The following is a 23,107-nucleotide window of genomic DNA, read 5'->3' as shown; positions in this document are numbered from 1 at the left end:
GTAGATTGCTTTGGGTAGTGTAGTCATTTTCACAATATTGATTCTTCCAATCCAAGAACATGGTATCTTTCTCCATCTGTTTTATGTCATCTTTGATTTCTTTCATCAGTGTTTTATAGTTTTCTGAGTACAAGTCTTTTGCCTCCTTAGGCAGGTTTATTCCTAAGTATTTTATTCTTTTGTTGCAATGGTAAATGGGAGTGTATCCTTAATTTCTCTTTCTGATTTTTCATTGCTGATGTATAGGAATGCAAGAGATTTCTGTGCATTAATTTTGTATCCTGCAACCTTGCCAAATTCATTGATTAGTTCTAGTAGTTTTCTGGTGGCATCTTGAGGATTTTCTATGTACAGCATCATGTCATTGGCAAACAGTGACAGTTTTACTTCCTTTCCAACTTGTATTCCTTTTATTTCTTTTTCTTCTCTGATTGCTGTGGCTAGGACCTCCAAAAGTATGTTGAATAAGAGTGGTGAGAGTGGACATCCTTGTCTTGTTCCTGATCTTAGTGGAAACGCTTTCAGTTTTTCACCATTGAGGATGATGTTGGCTGTGGGTTTGTCATATGTGGCCTTTATTATGTTGAGGTAGGTTACCTCTATGCCCACTTTCTGGAGAGTTTTTATCATAAATTGGTGTTGAATTTTGTCAAAAGCTTTTTCTGCATCTATTGAGATGATCATATGGTCTTTATTCCTTAATTTGTTAATGTGGTGTATCACATTGATTGCATACATCGAAGAATCCTTGCATCCCTGGGATAAATCCCACTTGATCATGGTGTATGATCCTCTTAATGTGCTGTTGGATTCTGTTTGCTAGTATTTTGTTCAGGATTTTTGCATCTATGTTCATCAGGGATATTGGTCTATAATTTTCTTTTTTTGTGATATCTTCTTCTGGTTTTGGTATCAAGGTGATGGTGGCTTCATACAATGAATGTGGGAGTGTCCCTCCCTCTGAAATTTTTTGGAAGAGTTTAAGAAGGATCAGTGTTAGCTCTTCACTAAATGTTTGATAGAATTCCCTGTGAAGCCATCTGGTCCTGGACTTTTGTTTGTTAGAAGATTTTTAATTACAGTTTCAATTTCATTACTTGTGATATGTTTGTATATATTTTCTAATTCTTCCTTTTTCAGCCTTGGAAAATTGTACCTTTCCAAGAATTTGTCCATTTCTTTGTGGTTGTCCATTTTATTGGCATATAGTTGTTTGTAGTAGTCTTTTATAATCCTTTGTATTTCTGCAGTGTCAGTTGTGATTTCTCCTTTTTCATTTCTAATTTTATTGATTTACGTCCTCTGCCTTTTTTTCCTTGATGAGTCTGGCTAAGGGTTTCTCAATTTTTTTTATCTTCTCAAAGAACCAGCTTTTAGTTTTATTGATCTTTGCTATTGTTTTCTTCGTTTCTATTTCATTATTTCTGCTCTGATCTTTATGATTTCTTTCCTTATACTGACTTTGAGTTTTCCTTGTTCTTCTTTCTCTAGTTGTTTTAAGTGTAGGGTTAGATTATTTATTTGAGAGTTTTCTTGTTTCTTGAGGTGAGATTGAATTGCTATAAACTTCCCTCTTAGAACTGCTTTTGCTGCGTCCCATAGGTTTTGGGTCATTGTGTTTTCGCTGTCATTTGTTTCTGTGTATTTTTTAATTTCTTCTTTGATTTCTTCTGTGATGTCTTGGTTATTTAGTAGTGCACTGTTTAGCCTCCATGTATTTGTGTTTTTTACAGTTTTTTTTCCTGTTATTGATTTCCAATCTCATAGTGTTGTGGTCAGAAAAGATGCTTGAACTATTTCAATTTTCTTAAATTTTCCGAGGCTTGATTTGTCACCCAAAATGTGATCCTTCCTGGAGAATGTTCCATGTGCACTTGAGAAGAAAGTGTATTCTGCCACTTTTGGGTGGAATGTTCTATAAATATCAATTAGATCTATCTGATATATTGTGTCATTTAAAGCTTGTGTTTTCTTAGTTATTTTCTGTTTGGATGATCTGTCCATTGGTGTAAGTGGGGTGTTAAAGTCCCCTACTGTTAATGTGTTACTGTCTATTTCTCCTTTCATGGTTGTTAGCATTTGCCTTATGTATTGAGGTGCTCCTGTGTTGTGTGCATATACATTTATAATTATTATGTCTTCTTCTTGGATTGATCCTTTGATCATTATGTAGTGTCCCTCCTTATCTCTTGTAACAGTCTTTATTTTAAAGTCTATTTTATCTGATACAAGTATTGCTACCCTAGCTTTCTTTTGATTTCCATTTGCATGCAATATCTTTTTCCATCCCTTCACTTTCAGTCCATATGTGTCCCTAGGTCTGAAGTGGGTCTCTTGTAGACAGCATATATATGGATCTTGTTTTTGTATCCATTCAGCCAGTCTGTGTCTTTTGGTTGGGGCATTTAATCCATTTACATTCAAAGTTATTATCAATATGTATGTTCCTATTACCATTTTCTTAATTGTTTAGGATTTGGTTTTGTGGGTCTTTTTCTTCTTTTGTGTTTCCTGCTTAGGGAAGTTTCTTTAGCATTTATTGTAAAGCTGGTTTGGTGGTGCTGAATTCTCTTAGCTTTTGCCTGTCTGAAAACCTTTTCGCTTCTCCATCGAATCTGAATGAGATCCTTGCTGGATAGAGTAATCTTGGTTGTAGGGTTTTCTCTTTCATCACTTTAAGTATATCCTGCCACTGCCTTCTGGCTGCAGAGTTTCTGCTGAAAAATCAGCTGATAACCTCATGGGGATTCCTTTGTATGTTATTTGTTGCTTTTCCCTTGCTGCTTTTAATATTTTTTCTTTGAATTTAATTTTTGTTAGTTTGATTAATATGTGTCTTGGTGTGTTTCTCCTAGGGTTTATCCTGTATGGGACTCCCTGTGCTTCCTGGACTTGGGTGACTATTTCCTTTCCCTGTTAGGGAAGTTTTCAACTATAATCTGTTCAAATATTTTCTCAGACCCTTTCTTTTTCTCTTCTTCTTCTGGGACCCCTATAATTCGAATGTTGGTGCGTTTAGTGTTGTCCCAGAGGTCTCTGAGATTGTCCTCAATTCTTTTCATTCTTTTTTCTTTATTCTGCTCCTTGGCAGTTATTTCCACCATTTTGTCTTCCAGCTCACCTATTCGTTCTTCTGCCTCCGTTATTCTGTTATTGATTCCTTCTAGTGTATTTTCATTTCAGTTATTGTGTTGTTTATCTCTGTTTGTTTGTTCTTTAGTTCTTCTAGATCTTTGTTAAACATTTCTTGTATTTTCTCGATCCATGCCTCCATTCTATTTCTGAAATTCTGGATCATCTTTACTGTCATTACTCTGAATTCTTGTTCTGGTAGGTTGCCTGTTTCCTCTTCATTTATTTGGTTTTGTAGGTTTTTACCTTTCTCCTTCTTCTGTGACATATTTGTGTGCTGTCTCATTTTTTTTTTTTTTTTTTTTTTTACGAGTGGGATTGTGTTCTTGTCTTACTGGTTGTTTGGCCTGCGGCTTCCAACACTGGAGTCTGTAGGCTATTGGGTAGAGCTGGATCTTGGTGCTGAGATGAGGAACGCCATGAGCCCTCACTCTGATGAATATTCCCTGGGGTCTGAGGTTCTCTGTTAGTCCAGTGGTTCAGACTTGAAGCTCCCACTGCAGGAGCTTCGGCCCGACCCTGGGCTTGTGATCCAAGATCCCGCAAGCTGCATGGGGCGGCAAAAAAAAGAACAATAACAAAGTAAAAAATAAAATTAGACTAGGAAACTAACAGATATGTTAGAAAGAATATAAAAATAAAAATATAGATGAATCAACAACTGGAAGGTACATCAGTACCACAATAGTAAAAAAAAAGAGGAGGAGGGAAAAGAAGAAAAAAGGGGGGAAGGCCTTGGCTGAGGAGGGCGGGGCCTAAGCAAGGGCGAGGTTTGGGTGGTGGGCGGGGCCTATGCTCAGGACCCACAGGGCTGGAAAAGGTCCTGGGGGCCGTGTGGGGTGGGGCTTAGGCTCAAGGAACAGAAGGGGCCCAGGCGTGCCCCCCACCCCTGGTCTCAGAGGACAGGGGACCTCACCTGGGAGCCCAGCAGGCTTCCTGGGCTCTAGTGGGCGGGGCAATCGCCCTCCGCTCCTCTCCCGCTCCTCCTGGATGACCCCTCCCACCTGCCTCTCCTGATCTCCCCAGCCTCCCTCCTATGCCTCCAGGACCCATGTGGCCTGGATCAGGCTTTGGGGGGGTGGGTACTGGTTTGGGAGCTCAGCAGGCTCCCTGACCCAAGTGGGCCGGGAGATTGCCCTCCACTCCTCTCCCGCTCTTCCCAGAGGGCCCCTCCCTCCTGCCTCTCCTGATCTCCCTGGCCTCAGGGCCACTGATCCTGTCTGGCACCCACTTCTCCTCCCCTCTCAGTCCCCCTACATCCTACCGGTTCACTTTGGGGTTCCTCCCGTCTCCTTGGGCGTCAGAGTTCCCCACCCGCGGCCTTCAGGCACCCTAGTTGTGGGGAGATGCTAACTCTGCGTCTTCCCACACTGCCATCTTGACCAATATTCCTCTAACAGTTTTTTGATGGAGTCTTTAGGGTTTCTATATATGTATCATGTTGTCTGTAAATAGTGCCAGTTTTACTTCTTCCTTTCAACTTTGCGTACTTTTTATTTCTTTTTCTTGCCTAATTCCTATGGCTGGGATTTATCATATTATGTTGAATAAAAGGCAAGAATGGGTGTTCTTGTCTTATTTCTGATCTTAGAGAAATAGCTTTCAGCTTTTCACCACTGATTATGATGTTTGCTGAGAGCTTGTCACATATGGCCTTTATTATATTGAAGTTTGTTCCCTCTATACCTGATTTATTGAGAGTTTTTAATCATAAATGGATGTCAAGTTTTGTCCAGTGCTTTTTGTGCATCTGTTGAGATGATTATATGGTTTTTTATCCTTCATTTTGTTCATGTGATTATAACATTGACTGATTTGTGGATGTTGAACCAAATTTGCATCCCTGGAATAAATCCCACTAAATCATGGTGTATGATCCTTTTAATGTGTTGTTGAATTCTGTTTGCTAATATCTTGTTGAGGATTTTTTTTCATCTGTGTTCATCAGGGATATTGGTCTGTAATTTGTGTGATGTCCTTGTCTGGTTTTGGTATCAGGGTAATGCTAGCCTCATAAATTGAGTTCTTTGAATGTTTGTAGAATTCACTAGCAAAGCCATCTGGTCCGGGACTTTTGTTTGTTGGATATTTAAAGTTACTGATATTAGTAGAGATATTTAGTATCCTTACTAGTTATCAGTCTATTCCGATTTTCTGTTTCACCATGATTCAGTCTTGGTAGGTTGTATGTTTCTAAGAATTTATCCATTTCTTCTAGGTTGTCCACTTTGTTGGTGTATAATTGTTCATAGTAGTCTCTTACCCTTTCTTTTCCGTTTTAAGAGTTGTAATAGCTCCTCTTTCATTCCTGATTTTATTTATTTGAGTCCTATCTCTCCCTCCCTCCCTCCCTCCCTCTCGCCCTCCCCCCCCTCTCTCCCCCCTTCTCCTTTGTTGCTTAGTCTAGCAAAGGCTTGTCAATTTTGTTTACCTTTTCAAAGAACCAGCTCTTAGTTTCACAACTTAGTTTATTTTCTAATCTTGGTTATTTCCTTCCTTCTGCTAATTTTGGGCTTTGTTTGTTCTTCTTCTTCTAGTTTCTTGAGTTGTAAAGGTAGGTTGGTTATTTGAGATTTTTCTTGTTTCTTGAGGTAGGCATTTGTCTCTTGACCTTCCCCCTTAGAACTGCTTTTGCTGCAACCCACAAATTTTGGTATGTTTTATTTCCATTCTCAGTCGTCTAAAGGTATTTTAAAATTTCTCTTTTGATTTATTCTTTGACCCATTGGTTGTTCAGTAGCATGTTGTTTAATCTCCACTTATTTGTGAATTTTCCAGTTTTCTTCTTGTAATTAATTTTAATTTCATACCATTGTAGTTGGAAAAGATGCTTGATATGATTTTAATCATCTTAAATTTATTGAGACTCATTTTGTGGTCTAATATATGGTCTATCCTGGAAAATGTTCCATGTGCACTTGAGAAGATTGTGTGTTCTGTTGCCTTTGCATGAAGCGTTCTTTATATATTTGTGAAGTTCATCTGATCTTATGTGTTGTTTAGGTCCAATGTTTTGTTACTGATTTTCTGACTGAATGATCCATCCATTGACTTAAGTGCAGTATTAAAGTCCCCTGCTCTTACTGTATTGCTGTCTATTTCTCCTTTTAAGTCTGTTAATATTTGCTTTATGTATTTAGATGTTCCTCTGTTGGGTGCATAAATGTTTACAAACGTTATATCCTCTTGTTGGATGGACCCAACAAGAGGATATAACATTTGTAAATATTACATTATTATATGTAATATGATAATGTCTCTTATTAGAGTCTTTGTTTTAAAGTCTGTTTTGTCTAAGCTTTCTTTTGGTTTTTATTTGGAATTAGGATAATTAGAATTGGTTTGATTTAACTAAGCAATTTCAAAATGTTTGGTTCTTGTTATCTGGGCTTTTGCATGCTAAAGATTCAAAATGTAATATTATAATGCACTATATATTTAATGTACCATTTGGTTTAAATGTTACGTTTCTTTAAAAGTCACCTTTCTGTGTTTGTTCATTTGGCAAGCTGTGGAGCAAGCCTCTGTGGGTAGCAATAACCCACCTTTCAACACAGCAGTCACAGTAGGCTGAGAAGATAATGAAACTCTTCTTATTCTGGGCTAAGCCTGAATGGTTTTCTCAAGGATTCCATGGAAGCAAACTTGAATTTCCAGATGGACTAACTTTAGTGACTGGAATTGAAGAGGTCACAGAGAGCATGGTCTGAAGGGTGGTTGGATTGAAATGAAAGAAGAGAGTAAAGGAAAGTGATGGAAGCAGTTCTGAATGAGGTCATGCATTCTTCTGTGGCTACTCTGAGTGATTTAGACTCTGCCCTAAGATGCAGAGGATCATTCTCCTTTTAAATGGCTTCTGTTGGCTCAGAGATGGTCAACTTTTAGTGGTTCTTTTCCTATTTTCAGTGGATTCTTCATCTGCAGAAGCAAGAGCCAGTAGCTCATACAAATCAGTGCTCCTATAAAAGTGAACCTCTCATTTATTTTCTCTTAAAAGGAAGCCTAAAAAGAACAGACAGCTCAGTTTCCTTGGGCCAAGGAATCCTCTGAAAAAGATAATGTATTTATGATTTCTGATTCTTTTGTTTTCAGATCACATGAAAGGATTAAGAGCCCCTACCTTGAAAAGAAGGTTGGAGTGCAGGTAATTTCTTTTCTTTTCTTCTTTAAAATTATTTATTTGGCTGAGCTGGGGCTTAGTTGTGGCACGTGGGATCTTCGTTGTGGCATGTGGATCTTTAGTTGCAGCATGTGGGAACTTTAGTTGCAGCATACAAACTCTTAGTTGTGGCATGTGGGATCTAGTTCCCTGACCAGGGATTGAACCCAGGTCCCCTGCATTGGGAGCGCGGAGCCTTAGCCACTGGACCACCAGGGAGGTCCCCAGGTAATTTCCTTTGCTATTTATTTGTGTGTTCTATTTTTTTAAGTAAAAATTTTAATTGAGCTGTAACATCTACATAGAAAAGTACTTACATCATATGGGAATAGTCTGATGAACTTTTACAAGTGAACACATGTGTAGTGTCTGCCCAGTCCAAGAAATAGAACAGCATCAATATCCTGGGACAGAACCCTGTCCCTCCCCCAGTCAGTCTTCCCCACCCACAGGTAACCTCTCTTCTGACTTTCGTCATCATCGTTTAGCTTTGGTTGTTTTTGAACTTTATTTAAATAGAATCATACTGAATAGACTCTTCTACTTGTTTTCTTTTACTTAACATTATATTTGAATGATTCATCCATGCTATTGGGTGCAGTAATAGTCTGTTCATTTTTATTTCTGTAAGAGTGTGTCTGTGTGTGTGCGTAAATGATTGTTCCATTATAAAGAGTCATGTAATATTGTTGGATCCTTTCTTAAAGCTGAGTCATTGCATTCTTTTCCTGCAGTCATTGCCTAAGTCAGATTCCAAATTCTGACTTATATGCAGATATATGCAGTTGACCTTTGAACAACACAGTGGTTAGGGGCACCGACCTTCTATGAGGTCAAAAATCCACATATAACTTTATAGTTGGCCCTCCCTATCAGGATAGGGATCTATGGGTTCCGCATCTATGGGTTCAACTAACTGCAGATTGTGTAGTACTATGGTACTTATTTAGTGAAGAAAAAAAACCCGTGCATCAGTGGACCCTCACAGTTGAACTCCATGTTGTTCAAGGATCAACTGTATATAGAAAGGACCCTATTGACTTTTTGACTATTTGATCTCTGACTTAGCAGGCTTCTTTGCTAAGTGATATCAAGAGTCTGTGTTTTTGATAATGGTAGCTAATATTTATTAAAAATATATATTCATGGGCTTCCCTGGTGGCGCAGTGGTTGAGAGTCCGCCTGCCGATGCAGGGGACACGGGTTCGTGCCCCGGTCCAGGAAGATCCCACATGCCATGGAGCAGCTGGGCCCGTGAGCCATGGCCACTGAGCCTGCGCATCCAGAGCTTGTGCTCCACAACGGGAGAGGCCACAACAGTGAGAGGCCTGCGTATCGCAAAAAAAAAAAAAAAGAAAAAAATATATATATTCATACTAGATGTTGAAGATACAGTAGTGAGGAAAATAGGCAAAAATCCCTCTCGTCTTGGAGCTGACATTCTCCTTAGAGCCTCTTGATAATCTTTTGAATAGATACTATTATTATTTCTATCTTACAGATGAGGAAACTGAGGAACCAGAAGGGTTAAATTAGTTGCCCAAGGTCACGCAGCCAGTAAGTGGCAGGACCAGGATTCCCACCAGGTCTGTCTGATTTTAGAGCCTATATATTAGTTATCTATTGCTGCGTACCAAACTACCCCCAAACTCAGTGACTTAAAACAACACTAATCATGTATTCTCTCTGTCTGTTTCTATGGATCAGGAGTTCTGACAGGGTACAGTGGGGATGGCTGGTTTCTGCCTGACTGGGTGTTGTATGGGGGCTGACATTACCTGAAGGCTCATTCATTCAATGTCTGACATCTGGGCTGGGGAGACTCAAACAGTTGGGGCACTTTGGGCATCTCTGTCTCTAAAAAATAGCTCTTCAGCATAGTGGTTTCAGAATAGCAGGACTTCTTAAATGGAAACTAAAAAAAAAGTGTATGTCCCAAGAGAGGGCCAGCGGCAGCCATACTGCCTGGAGATCTAGCCTCGAAAGGCCTGCTGTATTATGTCCATCACATTCTGTTGGCTAAGGCAGTTACAAAGCTCTGTCCGGGTTCAAGGGGAGGTTAACACAGACACCTCCTGTCAGTGGGGGAATTTCCATGACCACTTTGTAAGAAGACGGTGTGTGGTTAGGGTGTATACGTCAGTGTGGGCATCTCTGGAAAGTATGATCCGCTGTAGACTGTATTCCTAACCTCTGAACTGGAGTGTTGAATTTTTAAAGATTGTCATGAAGTTGATTTCTGCCCACTAAACATAAACAGAATAGATTTATATGAAGTAAAAGGCAGCCGTCTCCTGTCCCACTTCCCTTTCTGCAGAGGTAGTTTACCATTGGGTGGTATCTCTCCAGACATACCTGATTGTCTAAAACCTGTGTCTTTAAGATGAGAATGGTGAGGACCAGCCTTTGAGGAGGTCAGAGGACACAGTATTTTCCCTCCTCTGCTTCTTGCCCGTCCCTTTATAGTCTCGATGGGACTGAGGTGGGCACTGGAGTATTGGCCTGCCAGCTCAGTTTCTGAATTATTCGAGGCAACTGACATACTTTGAAACATATTTCCTAGTCACCCAGATGTCTCATTCTCCATTTTTTTGGTCTCTTGTTTTCAGCTTGAAGGTGTACTTATACTGTTCGCCTGTTACTAAAGAGCTGTTGTTAACGAGCCCGAGGTACAGATTTTGGGAGAAACGAATTGTAAGTTTTATATTTTGAATGACACTAATTCTTCTTTTCAAGTGGGAAATATGTTTTGAGGTGTATTGAGCAAAGCATCGGCATTATTCAAAGCCCGCTTCCGCCACACTGTATTTACCCACGGTAATTACAGTGTTGCTGGTTAGCCTTTGTAATTCATTAGCTTGGAAGAGGTTGACATTTTATCGCTGCTGATTTTTCTTTCTTGTCTCTCAACATGTTGACCTAGATTCTTAGTTTTGTCTAATCTCACAGACTCTCTTGCTGAGTTACGTTTTATTACTTTAAAGTATAAAACATTCATTAACATAATTGATAAATCCTTTTATTTAGATCATGGGATAGATTAGGAAAAATAAAATTTATGGGTTATAATAAGAAAGGGATAACAATCAGAATGAAAATAGAATGGATAATTTTGAATGTGGCAGAATAAAATGGATCTATCCAGCAGAAGGTAAAGGGGAGAAAAAAGCATGGCACGTTGAGAATGCGAAGATGGTGGCACAAGTTCTATTATAACAGTAATTGCTATGAATATGAATGGATTTACTTCAACCCTGGATCAAAAGACGAATTCTTGGTTTGGGCTAAAAAAAAAAAAAAAAAAAGATCCACCAGTCTTGGTCTACAAGAGACATAAATTACTCTAAAGGAAAAATGCAGGTTAAAGGGGAAAAAATAAAAAGGAAAAAATATAATGAACAATTAGAAGCTAAACATGCCAGAGTGGCAACTTTTATATCATACTTTTTTGAAGGCAAAAAAAAATACCATAAGCGTCAAAGAAGATGTTATTTACTATTAAAAGGAACAACCTTTTAATAGTATCAAGAAGATATGAACATAAATGCAATTGGCAAAGTAGCCTCAACCTGGATACAGTAGTACCTGACCACCCAGTGCTTGAGCACAGGAAGAACCACGAGGAGTAGATAGCATCAGGGTTTGTGATATGGATTAAACCGTCAGTAACTGGGGGTGCTGGCAGAGAAGTCTGAACAAGCGTCACCAAGAATGTTTGATGACTGATTGCTGGCAGCTTTCCACTCCCACCTCCACTTGCCCCACATCTGGGCAAACTGATTAAAAAAAAAAAAAGCCTGCCCCTTCCTTGGTGCCTACATGGATTTCAAACATGCAAGCCCAGGCCCACCCTGTAACCACGATAAAAACCAGGGCCACCTGCTCCCATTTTCTCAGGTCACACAAACCACTTCCTCCCAGCCTGCTCTCCCCAGAAAGTCCCACAGTGAACGTACCGCAGTGTTTTCACACTCTCTTCGTTCATGTGTGGCATCTTCAGTCTTAGCCTCTGATCTGTCAGTGGGGTGGGATCCGTCCCCCCTCTGCAGAGGGACACAACAGCAAGGCTGTAACCTTGGCCTTGGTATTAGGCCTGAAGTTACTGTGGGTCAATCTGGCCAGCAGTCAGGAAGGAAAGCTGAAAAAGAAGGAGAGAAGAGCAGAGATAGGCTGGAGTCCACAGGGACAAATGGGGACCCATGTCTGCCTCCCACTCCTTGGTCACTGAGTTCCACACACATGGCCCAGGGCTCCAAGAAGCTCGGGAGGATACCCAGCGGAAGACGGAGCTGCCGCCATACTGCCCATGTCAGTGAGGTAAGCCAACAGATCAACAGCGTACCTGAGCTGTTATAATTTCTGGTGCCTTTCAGAGCATTGAAAAATGGCTGCTGGTTCAATTCTGCCTTCCAAATCTCACACAGGTGTTTCTTGTGGCCACTGCTAACCTGGAAGTGTACGTGGAAGGGGCTTGTAGGATCATTCCAGGTCAGCTGAGTGGATGTAGTTCAAGGCCACCTCATAGTCTAAGGGAGAAGGGGGTAGCTGGAGAGCTACCTAGACCACTCTCAGAAGCTGAGAGATGAAGAAGACAGGAAGTAAGTGAACATACAGAAGATTTAAGTGGCGTAATTAATACATGCGAACCAATCGAAACACAGAGCTTTAAACCGAACAGAGAAGAGATCTTTGGGTAAACTTGGAACGTTTATCAAAACTGAGCATGTACTACGTCACTAAAGAAGTTTCAAGGAATCCTAGTGATCTGTTCTTTTACCATAATACAATGGTAAAAGATGGTAATACAATGATGTGGGAAATCAGACATACAAGGAGAGTTAAAATCATCCCATACGTATGGGAGCTAAATGCATACCACAAGCAACTCTAGGTTAAAGAGAAAATTGTAAAGAAAAACATACAATACTTAGGACTGATGGACAATGAAAGTGTGACATGTCAAAGTGTGTGGAGCACAGCTAAGTTAGTACTTGAAGGGAAATTGAGAGCATTAAATGCATTTCTTAGAAAACAGACTGGAACTAAATGGACTAGGTCTTTGACTCAAGAAGAATGAAAAGGAGCAACAAAGCAAACCTAAGGATATGTGAAAGAAGAAAATAATAGAGAGAAAAGGACAGGTTAGTGCTATAGAGACTAACTACCACAGAAAATAGAAGGGAAGACTAACAAAAGTAAAAGCTGGTTTCTAGAGAAATAGAGGTAAATTTAGGGACTTCCTGGTGGTCCAGCAGTTAAGACTCTGTGCTTCCAATGCAGGGGATGCGGGTTTGATTTCTGGTTGGGGAACTAAGATCCCACATGCCGCACAGTGTGGCCAAAGCAAAGAAACAAAACAAACAAAAGAAAACAAAGCGAAATAGAGATAAATCTTGCCAAGATCGATTAGAAGAACAAAGATGCATATAAAAATACAGAATGATAAAAAGGAAAATACCTATTAATAATAGCAGTGCCTTGTCTTGAAAATTAATATGATAGTATATTCAATAATTTAGACACAGTGGATAAATACTGGAACAGTAGGAAAATACCAAATTGAGGGAAGAAAAGTAGACCACTTGAATAAAGAAGTAGGCGTCAAAGACATTAAAACAGTTTTCAAAGATCTCTTCTTCAAAAAAGCCCCACACCCAGATGGTTTTATAGGTGCGTTTTGCCAAATGTTCAAAGAACAAATGATCCCTATTGTAGGAGAGACTAAAAAGATAAGCTGCTCAACCTCACTGGCAGAATGGATAGTGATAGTAAGTGGGGGAAAAAAGGCCATTTCACGTGTGAATATCCTAATTAAGGTCATAGCTGACTGAATCCCGCAGTATTAAAAAATAGTGTATCATGAATACAGTGTGTTTATTCCAGAAATGCAAGGATATTTTCACACCTGAATTTCAGTCACTGTAAATCTTATGACATCAGGGGGCTAAAATGGTGGGAAATTCTGTTTATTCATCAGCTACTTACTGGATGCCTCTCTATGCTCCTCGCTCTTCTAGTAAAATGTGCACGTACACTCCGACCTTTTCATAGCAGCTCAAATCTGTGAATTAGGCCAACGCACCATGGACTGATGGCAGACTGTGTTCTGCAGCAGAAAACCTAAACACATAGATACATGGGGAGGTGAAGGGAGGAAAATTGAATTCATAGATGTAGAATTGCTGTGTCTGAGGATGTGTAAGTTTATAAGGCATTCAATCCATATTGCCACATCAACTTCAGGAAAGGTACTGTATTAGCTTTATCATGTTTTGGGGCTGTTAAACCATTACTATAGTGAAATCAGAAATTGTTCCACAGAGAGTCTGTAGCGGCTCTTAGTTCCCTTTCTGTGTTTGAGATGGCAAAGGCATATAAAGCCATGAAAACCCATGAAAATGTATAATGCAATGTATACGTGACCTCTTATTTTATTTTAATAGATATCCATTGAAATTGAAACTCCTACCCAGATATCTTTAGTCGATGAAGCGTCAGGCGAGGTAACTAAATATTAAATACTGTGTGTTTAAATATTGTTATTATACTCAGCATTAAATGATCGTTTGTCTTTCTCCGTGATTTGATTGCTCATGTAACCAGAAATAACATTTATAGTAAATGCGTGAGTTTGTAGGGAAAAACGTTTGTGGTGTATTTATTTTCTACATCCGAAGGACTGGACCGTGTGGGAACTGCTTCTGTTTAGTGTCACATGCTAACTATAGGAGCTCCATAGAAATGATGTTAGCATACAGTGTGATTGTCACATTCATTAAGTTTATTATAATGTTCAGGATATAAAACCGTGCTTAATGTTTTTGCAGCAAATTTATGTATATTGTGATTCTTTTTTTCTGAATCCTTTTCGTATTCGAGAAAAAGACATTGTCCAAGTGGATCCAATTTATTTTTTGTCCTTAAATTTAGAGGCAGGTACTTTTGTGTTGCGCATTTATCTTTTTTAGTAGTAAGTAGGAGTACGAACCCACCTTTTCTGTATTTACTTATTTTTATCTCAAATTATACCTAGGGCTAGGCGGTGTTTTCCTGTCTTATGGCAAATCTAGTTAATATTTGTTCCGTAGCCCGATTAGAACCTGCTCTGTGGACACGTTTAACTCTGAAGGGTGTCCTTGGTGGTGTGACTGTGATGGGACAGGGGCCGACATCTCACATGTCCTCCCTGGAGGAGATCAGGCATTGGAGTACTTCTAGACTTACTGTCCTGAGGGAGGGGAAAGGGATGGCCTGAACCTTCCCAAATGCCATCCTGAGCTCAGTTAGCTGACACTTTTGGGGATATGCTGTCAGTGCCCGGTGGCCTGTAATGTGTGTTGGTGAAAGGCTTTCTCAGAATCGGGCACCGGGCAGCAGGTGGCTCTTGGTGAGCTGAGTCCAGCCGCCCCGCTCTTGTCCTTTCCATTTCTCCTCTCCCACTGAGACTTGTGTGTCTCCAGCTCCAACCAGCGAGAAAGCCCCTTCTAAAGGGCCTTTGGAACGATGTCAGACATCCAGGGGGAGTTACCATGGTCGAGTGGAGAGCTGACGCATCCAGAGCTCTGCCCCACCACGTACTGAGCCCCGAGAGGCTGTAGTGCCCATGAGGCTCCGCCTAACAGGACAGTACAGCGTGCTGCATGGTGACTTGGGACCAGGCTGCATCAGACTTTTTTTTTTTTTAACTGTCCGTGCGGCTTGCAGGAACCTAGTTCCCTGACCAGGGATTGAACCCGTGCTCCCTGCAGTGGAAGCGTGGAGTTCTAACCACTTGACTGCCAGGGAATTCCTTTTTATTTTTATTTTTTTAAATAACAGCTTTATTGAGACATAATTCACATACCGTAGCATTCACCCCAGTTAAAGTACACTATTCAATGGCTTTTAGTGTATTCACAGAGTTGTGTATCCATCACCACAATCAATTTCAGAATATTTTCATTGCCCAGAAAGAAGTACGGGACCCTGTTTCGCCCTCCCCCCAGCTCCTGGCCACTGCTAGTCTAGTGTAAGTCTCTGTGGATTTGCCCATTCTGGACATCGTATTTAAATGGACTCATACAGTGTGCGGTCTTTCGTGACTTCTTTCACTTTGCATAATGCTTTCAGTGTTTATCCATGGTGTAGGATGTGTCAGTTCTTCATTTCTTTTTTTGGCCAAAGAATATTCCATCGTGTGGCTAGACCACATTTTGCCGGTTCAGTCGTCAGCCAATAGACATTTTGGCTGCTTCTCCTCTGGCTAGTATGAATAATGCTGCAGTGAACATTCACGTTTTGTGTGGACCTGAGTTTTCGCGTCTCTCGCGTGTATACCCAAGAGTGGAATTGCTGTGTCACACTGTAACTCTCCGTTTAACCATTTGTTTGTGGGTGAGGATTCCACTTGTTTCCAGGGTTTGGAGAGTGGGGAAATGCACACCATGGGGAAAGGCACACCACGTTCTTGGGAAGTAGTTGTGTGTGTTGTATTCAGCAGGGCTTTGTTTAGCTGGGTCCCAATGATAACTTGTATGATTATTATTTTCTTCTTTTATTTTCTTTTTAGAAGGAAGAGATTGTTGTGACTCTCTTACCAGCTGGTCATTGCCCAGGATCAGTTATGTAAGGGGGCTCATCTATTTTGCCCATTTATTTTGTGTAGATATGTATTATATTTGTAGAAATAAACTTGTAGGGTCTAGAAAATAACCTGTACAGGGAGGTTCGAGTCTTATGATGGCAATTCCTGTAATCTTTGCTTCCAGATTGAACTTGGGGGACTGAGGTGCAGGTCACGTTCGAAACGTGGCTTTCTTACAATGGAAGTCTTCAGTAGCAGTCTTTCCACTGGCTTTGCATTTTCCCATCACATGGATTTTTCTCTCCATGAGCAGGGATGATCTCAGTACACAGTGGAAGGTGCTGATGTATTTCAGAGGACATTTCTTGCAAACTCAGCGATATCTCCATCATGTTATTATTTTCCCCCTTTGGGAAGAGGTGCAGCTGAGTGCCTGGTGTGGTTTAGTGCTGTGGAAGTTCCATTATCATAGTGGCTGTGCTTGGCAGGCAACATGGGCTGTGGATTTAGTATATATTTGCTTTATTAGGATTTTGTCTGAGACTTAGAAGTCACTGAGGTCTGTACCCTTTACAGGTTTTTATTTCAGGGCAACAATGGGACCGTCTTGTACACGGGAGACTTCAGATTGGCAAAAGGAGAAGCTGCCCGAATGGAGCTTCTGCACTCCGGGGGCAGGTACTCTGGGCTTTACGTAATTCTTGAATGTTAAGCCTGCACTGTTTTAAAGGTTTTATTGTTCTCCCCCCTCCCCCCAAATATGAGCCTTTGTTTCTATTAGAAATCTAACTCGATTATAATAATATTTGTAACAGTAAAGCAAACTTTTCCTCTTGAAACGAGGTAATGGTAACATTCTGTGTGCTGACTGTGGTAGTAGTTACGTGAATTGGTCACAAGTCACTGAACCACATATGCAAAATCTGTGTTATTTTGTTATATGGAAATCATTTCCTGACAAAGTTGTTAATAAAAAAAAAATTCCAAATGGAACATCCATTTGGATGTCTTAGATTTTCTCTCTCTAACGAAGAGTTTAGATTTTATCCATATTTTATTTCCCATGAGGTGAGTCACACCCCTTGTTTCATTTTTGTTTTCAGAGTGAAAGACATCCAGAGTGTGTACTTAGACACGACTTTCTGCGATCCGAAATATTACCAAATTCCTAGTCGGGTACGTCTCCCTGGAGCACGGCCCGCATTTCTTAGAGGGAAGCTTGTGGGATTACAGATCGCATGGTGATTGTCTCCATTTGCGTGAATATCTGGGAATCCTGAGAATGGAACAGCGTTAACTGCCTTTGAACCTTCCTGCCCAGGAGGAGTGTCTGCACGGGATCCTGGAGCTGGTTCGCAGCTGGATCACGCGGAGTCCATACCACGTAGTGTGGCTGAGCTGCAAGGCCGCCTACGGGTACGAGTATCTCTTCACCAACCTCAGCGAGGAGTTCGGAGTCCAGGTGCCTGACGGCTCTTTCTTTCCTCTTGGTCCTGTCCATCCTCCCAAATCTGCCTTTCCCCTCCTTCCCCCTTTCCCCCCAAAGCCCCCCCCCCCCCCAGACTGGAAACCGTGACAGCCTTTGTCGTCTTTGTTTATTCGCTTCCTCTTGGGAGGAATTGACAGTGGGAAGAGCCCTTTGGTGAAAAGTCCCCTAAAGGAAGTAGTTTTTCAAAACTGTGGGTCATGAAATAAATTCAGTGTTTGTGACCAGCAATGAGAATAAAATTGAACTAGGAAATATCTGAGTGTATTGCTGACAGTCAGAATAAACATTGTCTTGTGAAAATTTATGTGGGGAATCAGACACGTACATATCTAGATCTTCCTCGACTTAACCACAGGGCTACGGCCCAATAAATGCATCGTAAGTTGAAAATCTCATTGAGTCAAAATGTATTTAAATACCCCTGACCCACTGAACACCATAGCTTAGCCTCAGCTACCTTAAACCTGCTCAGACTTGAGGACACGGGGAGGGGGAAGGGGAAGCTGGGACGAAGTGAGAGAGTGGCACGGACATGTATACACTACCAAACGTAAAATAGACAACTAGCGGGAAGCAGCCGCATAGCACAGGGAGATCAGCTCGGTGCTTTGTGACCACCTAGAGGGGTGGGATAAGGATGGTGGGAGGGAGACGCAAGAGGGAAGGGGATATGGGGATATATGTATACATAGAGCTGATTCACTTTGTTGTACAGCAGAAACTAACGCGACATTGTAACATAATTATACTCCAATAAAGATGTAAAAAAAAAAAGCGCTCACAACACTTGGATTAGCCTACAGTTGGGCAAAATCACGTAACGCAAAGCCTATCTTACAATAAAGTGGGGAGTGTCTCGTGTAATTTATTGAGTGCTGTAGTGAAAGTGAAAACCAGAATGGTTGCCTGGGTCCAGAACGGTGGTCGGCGTGTGGACGGTGGCCGTTCACCCGCGGGATCGCGTGGCTCACTGGGGCGGCAGCTGGCTGCGGTGCTGAGCAGCATCATGAGAGAGGATCGTACCGCCTGCTCAGGAAAAGATCGTAACTCCAAATCCGAAGTCCGTTTTCTACTGGATGCATATTGGTTTCTCACCATCGCAAAGCTGAATAATCCTGGGTCGAGCATCCCAAGTTGGGACCGTCTGTACATACATGCTGCGTATGCATCCTCGGTTGCCGTGGAAACATATTTCTTACTGGGGGTCATGGTCAGAAGTGTGTGAAGAACGCTGTCCTGAGGCACTGAGCCCCCTCCCCGTGGACGATTCACATCAGGTCAGGCTGGGAGCCAGTGTTCGCCCGTCCCTTCCAGGTGGCTCGATGCTGGGCTCTCGGGACCCCGGGCAGCCGGGTGAGCATGCCAAGTTCTTCCTGCAGCGCCCACCTCCCATGAGAGGAGATGGAGTTTTGGTGGCGACTCTGGACAAAACGAAACGCTGGAACGAGTCGGACATTTAAATTCTACTTCATTCGTCAACTTTTACTATCTATCCCCCAGCTAACAGACTTGTGCTAAGAACGTAACACTTATATACAACGTAATTTAGTAAAACTGAAAAGATTTAGTGCTTCTGCATTTGCAATTTAAAAAATTCCTCCCTCCCTCCCTAAGCCCTTACTTCCTAAGCCCTTCTTTCCTTAATTTCTTCCTTCCTTAAGTTTTTGTGTCCAAATGTTTTTGGTGTAAAGCTCCAATTCTCCATTTTGGGAAGGACTTGCTTTCATTCTGAGATTGTCGTTCTGATGTTCTTTGGTGTTCAAATGGTCCTTTAAATTAAAATCACAGTGGTAATAGGTTGTATGTTGCACACATTTTACTATTTGCTTTTTTTTTTTTTTCTCACGTCCTCTCTTGGCAAAATATAAAGGTAGCAACCACCTACCAGTCCCAAATTTGTTTTGTGAATTTTAGTGGTGTGTGAAATCGAAAAGACTGGAAGCTCCTCCAGCTCTGAGGCCTCATAGGGAGAAACCCTGGGCCGAGGAGGGGTCCAGGGATGGAGGTGGGGGAAGAGAAAGCAGGCCTTAGGAAGGTGACCCCAGAAGCACCCCAGAGTGAGCTCTCTTTCAAGTCTCTTAATCCCTCTGTAGGGGTTAGAAACAATTCTAGAAAAGGAATTTTAAAAGGGAGAACAGTGAGGTTTTTTAATTTAAAAATTTATTTATTTATGTCCATGACGGGCAGCATGCGGGATCTTTGTTCCCTGACCAGGGATCGAACCTGCACCCCCTTGCAGTGGAAGCGTGGAGTCTTAACCACTGGACCACCAGGGAAGGCCCTGGTGAGGTCTTTTGATAGAGGGACCTAAGAGATGATTTATGGCAACCTTTTCAAGCATCTTCATTTTTGTGAGGATGAAAGTTTCTCCCTGTTTCTCTGTACATCTCAGAATTTGCCTCTTTTATATCCTTCTTAGGCCAGAAAAGTCAATTCCTTGTTACTTCTTGTTACTCATTAGTAAACAGGTAGTGAGAGGAATAAGGATAAGTTACAGGATCTCACAGGATAAGTAAGAAGTCATGCTCGGGTTCTTTTTTAATTAATTTATTTTTGGATCTGTTGGGTCTTCGTTGCTGCGCGCGGGCTTTCTCTAGTTGCAGCGAGCAACAAAGCTGCTCTTTGTTGCAGTACACAGGCTTCTCATTGCGGTGGTTTCTCTTGTTGCAGAGCACAGGCTCTAGGTGCGCGGGCTTCAGTAGTTGCAGTACGCAGGCTCAGTAGTTGTGGCTCACGGGCTCTAGGTGCGCGGGCTTCAGTAGTTGTGGCGCACGGGCTTAGTTGCTCCGCGGCATGTGGCATCTTCCAGGACCAGGGCTCGAACCTGTGTCCCCTGCATTGGCAGGCGGATTCTTAACCACTGCGCCACCAGGGAAGTCTCGTGCTCGGGTTCTTGCTATAGCTGTCTTGGTATTAATTACTACAGCGATTTAACATTATTCTAAAGTGTTTTGTTATTCAGACTTCAAAATGAGCATACTTTTTTGAGGAGTGCTATTTCATTATCCTTGTATTAATCTAAGTATTTGCTATTTACTCAAAACTACCCAGAAAACGATTCCAGTAAAACCGACATGTGGGTTTTAACAATTTAAAACATATTCGCTTTAAAATTCTAAAGGTGGCTGAGGTTTGTTTTGTTTTGCTTTGCTTTTTTGCATCTGCCCTCCTCCTTTTCATCCAATAAAAAGGTGTGTGGAAAGGGAGGACCTGGGTCTCCACTTCCTCGTCCCACTGGCCTCCCTCTCCCCCAGCTGCCCGTATGCAGCGTGTTGTGTGTGTCTTCATGAGCAAGTGATTCATTTGTTTAGTATTTTATTTTATTTATTTTTTGGCTGTGCCTCATGGCTTGCGGGATCTTAGTTCCCTGACCAGGGATCAAACCCGGGCCCCGGCAGTGAAAGTGCCAAGTCCTAACCACTGGACCGCCAGGGAATCCCCTGAGCAAGTGATTCTTAATTGTTCTCTGCAGTACACCCCATATTTAGAATAAAGCTTGACATAGAGCAGGTGCACAATAAATATGAATCGAATGACTCTTGATGGATCGATCCAATGAAATCCACCAGCCGAGTCGCCAGACTTTTCATTACCACCCACAACGGGTGGTAACGCAGACTGCTGGAAATGGGATCTCAGCGCCCTGCGTTGAAATAGCTGAAAACTAGGCTTCGAGGAAGAAGAAAGACTTAGTTTTAACTGGATGATTTGCCCTTGCCTCATTACCCTTGAACACTTTATTTACAGGAAATACAGTTCCAATAATGTGCTTTATTTGTGTTGTTTTCCTCAGGTTCACGTGAATAAACTAGACATGTTTCGAAACATGCCTGACATTCTTCATCATCTCACAACAGACCGTGACACTCAGATCCATGCGTGTCGGCATCCAAAGGTATGTGGTGAAGTGTTTCTCTTATTGTTTGTGTGATCCATGAAAAACAGAATTTTAGGTCCAGAAGGAATCTCAAATTCCATTTTGTTGGCTCTTCAATTTACAAACGTAAAAACTGAGGCTGAGATCTTGTTCGTAGATCAAGGTCATGCAACTACACATCACTGTATTCCATTACTGTAAACTTCCTAATTAGGAAACAGACACAGATATTCAGTACTTTTAATTTTTTTTTTGACATCTTTGTTGGAGTATAATTGCTTTACAATGGTATGTTAGTTTCTGCTTTATAACAAAGTGAATCAGTTATACATATACATATGTTCCCATATCTCTTCCCTCTTGCATCTCCCTCCCTCCCACCCTCCCTCTCCCACCCCTCTAGGTGGTCACAAAGCACCGAGCTGATCTCCCTGTGCTATGTACCTGCTTCCCACTAACTATCTATTTTACGTTTGGTAGTGTATATATGTCCATGCCATTCTCTTGCTTTGTCACACCTTACCCTTCCCCCTCCCCATATCCTCAAGTCCATTCTCTAGTAGGTCTGTGTCTTTATTCCTGTTTTACCCCTAGGTTCTTCATGACATTTTTTTTTCTTAAATTCCATATATATGTGTTAGCATACGGTATTTGTCTTTCTGACTTACTTCACTCTGTATGACAGACTCTAGGTCCATCCGCCTCATTACAAATAGCTCAATTTCGTTTCTTTTTACGGCTGAGTAATATTCCATTGTATATATGTGCCACATCTTCTTTATCCATTCATCCGACGATGGACACTTAGGTTGTTTCCATCTCCAGGCTATTGTAAATAGAGCTGCAATGAATATTTTGGTACATGACTCTTTTTGAATTATGGTTTTCTCAGGGTATCTGCCCAGTAGTGGGATTGCTGGGTCATATGGTAGTTCTATTTTTAGTTTTTTTGAGGAACCTCCATACTGTTCTCCATAGTGGCTGTACCAATTCACATTCCCACCAGCAGTGCAAGAGTGTTCCCTTTTCCCCACACCCTCTCCAGCATTTATTGTTTCTAGATTTTTTGATGGTGGCCATTCTGACTGGTGTGAGATGATATCTCATTGTAGTTTTGATTTGCATTTCTCTAATGATTAATGATGTTGAGCATCCTTTCATATGTTTGTTGGCAGTCTGTATATCTTCTTTGGAGGAATGTCTATGTAGGTCTTCTGCCCATTTTTGGATTGGGTTGTTTGTTTTTTTGTTATTGAGCTGCATGAGCTGCTTATAAATTTTGGAGATTAATCCTTTGTCAGTTGCTTCATTTGCAAATATTTTCTCCCATTCTGAGGGTTGTCTTTTGGTCTTGTTTATGGTTTCCTTTGCTGTGCAAAAGCTTTGAAGTTTCATTAGGTCCCATTTGTTTATTTTTGTTTATTTCCATTACTCTAGGAGGTGGGTCAAAAAGGATCTTGCTGTGATATATGTCATAGAGTGTTCTGCCTATGCTTTCCTCTAAGAGTTTGATAGTTTCTAGCCTTACATTTAGGTCTTTAATCCATTTTGAGCTTATTTTTGTGTATGGTGTTAGGGAGTGATCTAATCTCATACTTTTACATGTAGCTGTCCAGTTTTCCCAGCACCACTTATTCAAGAGGCTGTCCTTTCTCCACTGTACATTCCTGCCTCCTTTATCAAAGATAAGGTGACCATATGTGTGTGGGTTTATCTCTGGGCTTTCTATCCTGTTCCATTGATCTATATTTCTGTTTTTGTGCCGGTACCATACTGTCTTGATGACTGTAGCTTTGTGGTATAGTCTGAAGTCAGGGAGCCTGATTCCTCCAGCTCTGTTTTTCTTTCTCAAGATTGCTTTGCCTATTCGGGGTCTTTTGTGTTTCC

The 23,107-nt window shown here is 41.3% G+C and overlaps 1 protein-coding gene across 2 annotated transcripts in view; it reads left to right on the top strand.

The window, feature by feature from the left end:
• Positions 1-23,107, top strand: part of DCLRE1C (DNA cross-link repair 1C) — a gene marked incomplete at its 5' end in the record, with an annotated part of 49,918 nt that overhangs the window by 6,548 nt on the left and 20,263 nt on the right. For both annotated transcript variants that reach the window (XM_082848489.1, XM_082848490.1), the window contains 8 exons: positions 7,225-7,276; positions 9,901-9,985; positions 13,735-13,794; positions 15,840-15,895; positions 16,431-16,532; positions 16,958-17,030; positions 17,176-17,316; positions 21,137-21,238. In XM_082848489.1, coding sequence (XP_082704615.1) covers positions 7,225-7,276; positions 9,901-9,985; positions 13,735-13,794; positions 15,840-15,895; positions 16,431-16,532; positions 16,958-17,030; positions 17,176-17,316; positions 21,137-21,238 — 671 coding nt within the window. The remainder of the gene's footprint in view (positions 1-7,224; positions 7,277-9,900; positions 9,986-13,734; positions 13,795-15,839; positions 15,896-16,430; positions 16,533-16,957; positions 17,031-17,175; positions 17,317-21,136; positions 21,239-23,107) is intronic.

This window comes from Leucopleurus acutus, assembly GCF_964270905.1.
Source record: "Leucopleurus acutus genome assembly, chromosome: 1".
NCBI lineage: Eukaryota > Metazoa > Chordata > Mammalia > Artiodactyla > Delphinidae > Leucopleurus > Leucopleurus acutus.
This window is presented reverse-complemented; position numbering and strand designations above follow the sequence as displayed.